The sequence below is a fragment of the Echinococcus granulosus genome, assembly GCF_000524195.1.
Source record: "Echinococcus granulosus chromosome Unknown EG_S00086, whole genome shotgun sequence".
NCBI lineage: Eukaryota > Metazoa > Platyhelminthes > Cestoda > Cyclophyllidea > Taeniidae > Echinococcus > Echinococcus granulosus.
Window position 1 is genome coordinate 166,637 of NW_020170466.1, and position 6,172 is coordinate 172,808.

General features: G+C 46.9%; 1 protein-coding gene across 1 annotated transcript; it reads left to right on the top strand. All coding sequences in view use genetic code 11, as the record gives it.

Moving 5' to 3' along the window:
* Positions 1-404: 404 nt before the first annotated feature.
* EGR_07767 (DNA replication licensing factor mcm7-A) lies at positions 405-4,156 on the top strand (the record flags this gene model as incomplete). Its single annotated transcript, XM_024497016.1, has 9 exons — positions 405-524; positions 556-720; positions 762-940; positions 1,012-1,189; positions 1,261-1,416; positions 1,486-2,141; positions 2,223-2,438; positions 3,052-3,477; positions 3,949-4,156. The coding sequence occupies 9 exons, from the start codon at positions 405-407 to the stop codon at positions 4,154-4,156; spliced, it is 2,304 nt and encodes a 767-aa protein (XP_024348570.1).
* Positions 4,157-6,172: the final 2,016 nt, after the last annotated feature.

Below are 6,172 nucleotides of genomic sequence, written 5' to 3' on the forward strand. Positions count from 1 at the left end.
AAGCCGAGAGGTCGCCCCATAACCCGGAGGACATGACAGCGAGCGGAAGTGCAACCCGCTAAGGTTTAAGTGACCGCGTAATGGGACGCGTAACTAAACAAAATACTGAGGCCTTGCAATGCATGACAAAAATCTATGAATAATCTATTACCTGTAAAAACTTCTTTGTTATTTTGTCTATAGGTTGTAGCAAACAGTTTAGTTTATTTGCACCTTTTTATAAGTTTGCATCTTAGACAATTAAAAAATCACCTATTGGTATTTATTGCAAACAAAAGGCTTCACAATAACTTAATTTATCAGAACTATCGGACGCGAACTATTTTTTAAAAAAGTTGTTTAAGTGTTCAAAAGAAGGGTTATTTTGGTAGGAGAGCTGCTTTCGAGTATTTATATCTGCTGAAATGGCCCGGGTGCGTTTTCGGGACTATGACGCTGACAGGAAGGAAATTCAGGGTTTCTTAAAGGAGTTTTTTAAGGCTGAAGCTGACGGCAAAAAACATTTCCCTTATTTGGAGCAGCTGGTAGGGTTCACCTTATTTGATCTTCTTTCAGCATAAAATTGCCAATCGGAACCAAAATGTCATACGCATCTCTCTGGACGATCTGTGGGATGTCAATGAGGATTTAACAACCGCAGTGGAACTTAATACTGTTCGATTCCAGAAGCTCTTTGCTGAGGCAATTGATGATCTCCTTCCCGATTTTCGTGAGGGTGATGTAGGATAGAATCTTAAGTTTTAAAGCGATCCTTTATTTAGTCTCAAATTCGTGATGTGTTGGACATCTATATCGACCATAGAATACGAATGGAACAAAGGTTGCATCTGGCTGATGCGGGAATTGAACCCGGTCCCGGGGGCCAACAAAACGCCCAATCATCCGGCGTTGATATGCGCGAGATAAGGGTTAAGTTCCCCCCGGAACTTTTAAGGCGCTAGTGAGTTTCGACTTGTTAATGTCTTCATTAATCTCAAGTGCGGGTTGATGGGTAAGCTATGTATTTTTTAGTGAGGTCTATTTCACGGCTCGCTCTCACTTTAAACCCATGAGTGTCCGAAAAGTCCTGGCATCCAGTATCGGTCACCTGATCCAGGTTCGTGGAGTCGTTTCGCGTACAACTGAAGTCAAACCTCTTCTGCGTGTTGCCACCTACACTTGCGACCGGTGCGGTGCCGAAACTTACCAGGTGAGGAATCCCGTTTATTTCGTATATATGGACAGCAAATTCGTCTTCATTCGCTTTTTTTGTCTCTTTAGGAAATCACAAGTCCCACCTTCATGCCTTTGATTTTGTGCCAAACTGCCGCTTGTAGAGGAGCCGGGGCGGGTAGTGCAGGTCAACTTCAACTGCAAACTCGCGGTTCTAAGTTCCAAAAGTTCCAGGAACTCCGTATTCAGGAGCTTTCAGACCAGGTATGGTAAACTTGGATGCTTTTATTGACTAGAAATGACGCCAGTCTAACGAATTTTTCCCAAACTTAGGTTCCTGTCGGTAACATTCCCCGTGGTCTCACCGTCTACGCTTACGGGGAGAACACTCGTCTTGCGCAGCCAGGCGACCACGTTCTGGTTACGGGTGTTTTCTTGCCTTCCGCTCGTGGGACAGTTGGGGGAAGGGCTGTCGCTGCCATGGCAGGCGCTACTGGTGTTCTTCTTGCTGACACTTTCCTGGAAGCTCATTCCATTACTTTACTGAGCGAATCCGAGCCCAATCTCGACGTGGAGCCTACGGCGGAGGAAGTTGAGCGTCTCTCGGACCCTGACATGTATAATCTCATGGCGCAGTCCCTTGCCCCCGAAATCTACGGTCATGAGGACGTAAAGAAGGCCCTTCTCCTTCTCCTCGTTGGTGGTGTAGAGATTCGTCCTCAGGCGGGTCTTAGGATCCGTGGCAACCTTAATATCTGCTTGATGGGAGATCCAGGTGTTGCCAAATCACAGCTCCTGAGTTTTGTTAACCGTCTCAGTCCCCGCTCCCAATACACCACCGGCCGTGGTAGCTCCGGTGTTGGTCTGACCGCCGCTGTTACAAAAGATCCCTTTACGGGGGAGATGACGCTTGAAGGCGGAGCGCTAGTTCTATCCGACCAGGGGGTGTGTTGCATCGACGAGTTCGACAAGATGGCTGATTTCGACCGGTGGGTGGATGTTGATCACTGACCGAAAGTGTTAATGTGAGGGAACGGTGGCATAGATTACCTCCAGTGCTCACTTTTCAGTACGGCCATCCACGAGGTCATGGAGCAGCAGACCATCAGCATCGCAAAGGCAGGCATCCTCACTACATTGAACGCACGTGTGGCGTTGCTGGCCGCAGCTAACCCTGCCTACGGTCGATACAATCCACACCGCTCTGTTGAGCAGAACATCGATCTACCTGCTGCGCTTCTCTCCCGATTTGACCTCCTCTGGCTCATTCAGGATCGCCCCGACAGGTAGGAGGATTTCTATTGCTTCTGCTACCTATTGTCGATGTTTATCTGTTGCTAGTGAAATTCCCAGCACTTCTGACACGATTGATATGTAAGCGCAAAAATGGTTGCTTGAAACTTACAAGCTTTAACCTTACTGATCTTCCGGTTTGTAGTATTTTTCGTTGCTTCGGGATTTGCCATTCAAGAGCGAGTTGCGACCCTCGTTTTTTTTGTTAATGATCTACTTTGATTTAAGCTCATATTTTTCACTGCATTGGTTCATGTACTTATTCGCCTCAGTGTCATGGTAGGATTCAGGGCTTACGGTGAGGTTTGTCAAGCAGCCCGAGGTTTTTTGACCAAGGGGGCCTATTCTCGCCCCTAGATCCACTCGATATTTCTTTATCCAGCTTATTCGCCGTGCTCCCTCACACTCACCCCGAATGAGTAAATTGTCCTATCGTCGTCCTTGGAGAAATGGACGCTTGACACATTTAACCCTCTCTTTCGTAACACTGCGTAGTTTGCGTATTGCCTACCCATTTTCTGGTCAGTAGTATACTTTGCAGGCTGAGGCGCGGAGAGTAGTTTTCAGCCATATTTGCTTCTTATTCAGCAGTGTCTCACTTTTTAGAGAAAACGACATGCGTCTGGCGCAGCATATCACCTACGTTCACTCACACGGTTCTGCGCCCACTATCACCGACACAATAGGTGGTGGCGGTGACAGCAGCAGCACCGGTCGTATCCTCTCCTTGGTCGAACTGCGCCGACTGATCACGGTGGCTCGCGCCCAGCCTACTCCCACTGTGCCCGCTCACCTCGCCGACTATCTGGTGGGCGCTTATGTGGAGATGCGGAAAGAGACTCGGGTCAACCGGGAGATGACCTACACTAGCGCACGCACTCTCCTTGCCATCCTTCGTCTCTCCACGGCCCGTGCTCGACTCCGTGCCGCTTCCGAGGTCACAAAGTCGGATGTGGACGAAGCCATGCGGCTGATGGAGGCCAGTCGTGCCTCGGTACACAACCCTCCGGGTGGACCCCATGATCGTAGCCGGTACGTAACGTGTCTCAGTCTTATTTGAAGTTATTTTTTGTTAAATCTGTTTTTCATTGACTTAGCATCAAGTGGTGGTCTGGATTCAATTGTAGGATTCACGATGAATTTGTATCTCATTGCATTGGCGCAACTCAGTCTTGGCTTAACATGATGTTTGGAATCGTCTAATTTTTGAAATTCGTTTGCGATTACACAGTGGGAATTGACGCTCTCTGGTCACCAAGCAGTCTTGGCCCTTCACCTGTCACCCTTAACAAAGAATAGTAGTACTGGTTTTTCTCGATAAGACATTTTATACTTGGTAAACCTATAGTTATCACTTTCCGAAAGGATCAATTGCCCTCGAGGCAGTAAACCAAAATGTGAAGTAGGCTCTCCACTGAGAAAACTGGGAGTTTCAATGACAGCAGATATTTGTACGTCCTCGGCAAACACTTGATAGAACTCTTCTCTTGTCTGCACTTACAGTCCGGCATCTTATAAGGATCTCATCTACCAAGTGGTTCGCGAGCTGCTCTCTGCTGGTGATGGCACCACCCGCCTTGCCGACGTGATGGAGCGCTGCGCCACGAAGGGCTTCACCCCTGCGCAGGTCAACGAGGTGGTTGACGCCTATGAGAACCTCAATGTCTGGCAACTTAACATGGGCCGCACGCGTCTCACTGCTGTCGTCTAGGTAGCCGACCAATCGAATGCCGTCAGTACCCTCCCATTTCGTTTCCCCCTCTCCCTTTTTCATGTCCTTTCGTGTCTTTGTCCATGTGGCAGCATGTAATCATGTCAAGCTGAAGACCGTCTGCCCTTTTAAATCTTTGTATTTACGCCTTAGTTATCGTTTGCATGTGTCACAAATAAGTCTAGTGTGTAGGGGCAGCATTGTGTTTCCTAACCTCGCGTCTTTCTAGATTGAACTGTGGTGATGTCATTTTAGCCGACTATTTCGAGAAAATTCGGTTTATCGACCATGGCGTGGCGTCTCCACATCTCGCCCGCTCCATGTTACTTTCCATGTTTCAGAATGGAACTGGCTTTGCGCATTCTAAGTGAGGGTAAACTGAACTGGGTACCGCTTTTTTAAAAAGGATTGTTTTCGGATGGATTGGTGTCGCCTAAACATTAGAAGCTGCGGGGCGTAGTCTTGTGTTTTTTTAGAACCATCAGGGTACATGTAACTTTGTTGGCTAAAAGACGTTCCATCGTTAGTGCGTTTCGCTCGCCACTGTGTCAATGCTTTGGGCGCGCATTTGACCGCATGGGTTATTAGGTCTCTGTAGTTTCCATCTCCACCTTGATGAGATGACTTCCCAGGTGTGCCTGTGGTCTCCCGGCTCTTTTGTATCCTAACAATCTCTCATAATGGTCTGTTAAGTACAATAAAGCTGGGCTGTTTCCTCCTGTACTGTTGCGGTCCAATCGAAAAGGTGTATGTGATTTCATTTAGACAACCCAGACCGAAATTTGTCAATCATCGATGCGAATTATGTCTAGGCATACGGGTTTTTTGTCCTTTGAGATCTGGTTTATTTGATTGCGCTAGCGTTAGAACACGCTCGAGACGTTCTGCTGCGCCTAATCTCTACAGTACGTTTGAAGAGATTTGTCATTTCTTGGAGCAATGCGTGGATGTCCGGGATTTGTTAAGCTGTGACCTACTACCTCCACCTTACTCTTCTTTCTAACCCTCGCGGCACAAAATGCGATTGAACATGGTGAAGGTGGTCTAAGATTCTCTGTCACTCAATCGTTTTTATCTCAGTTTCGAAGCTTCTCAAAGTGGGTTTTGCCCGGTTGTAAAGCAGTATAACTTTTATGGAGTGGAAGGAGGTGATCTTTCTGTGTATAGTTAAGAGAAGTCGGGTATGGATTGCTAAAACAGTTAATTACACCCTGTTAATTAAAAGATGAAATCGGTGGAAGCTGCTGAGTATGACTACTCGTGTCGTATGCTAACAACAGGTGGAAGGCCATAGGCTTCGAAGAGCTCCAGTTTGTTCACCGCTGGAATATTTGCTGACTGACTGGCCGATGGCCATTGTGGTGCAGCGTTTGTTAATTGAACGACTTTGCCAGTGACTGCCTCCAGACGATCCTTTCCGTATTCCGAAGAACACATTGATTTTAACTCTGGTAGATTTAGGAATACTTCGTGTGCATGTATACCTACCGCCCAGATGGAATACAACTTGAAGATGCATGCGAGTAACTGCTCCATGAGAAAAATGTGGAACTACCGGATCGGGTTAATAACAGGGATGTGGTATTCTTGCAGGACGAATAAAAATCCACGAGCTCAAGTGAGGACTTTTACTGTAGCGTAGATTGGTAGAGAGAAGTGGAGGTGCTGCACCGTCCTCTACGTTTTCTCAAAACCCTAAAACTATTCACTCTAACGAAGCCTCGCAGTAGTACATACAATTCCACGCGGCTGAGTTGTCGTTCGATCGCCTAGATGACATTAACCTCAACCATTCAACGGCCAATAGAGCTAAAAGCTAAACCACGATCAAGAGAATGCATCTCCTTTATCGCTGACATCCAAAGAAAAGTCCATGCAAACGAATCCGATAGTGGAGCAACTGCTTAAGTTCCTTAATGGTCTCAATCGGTAATACAATGTAAGATAGATATACCTCGCTGACAGATGATGGAAAGGTGAGTCAAAAGACTGCTTAGTAAAGGCATATGTAGGTTG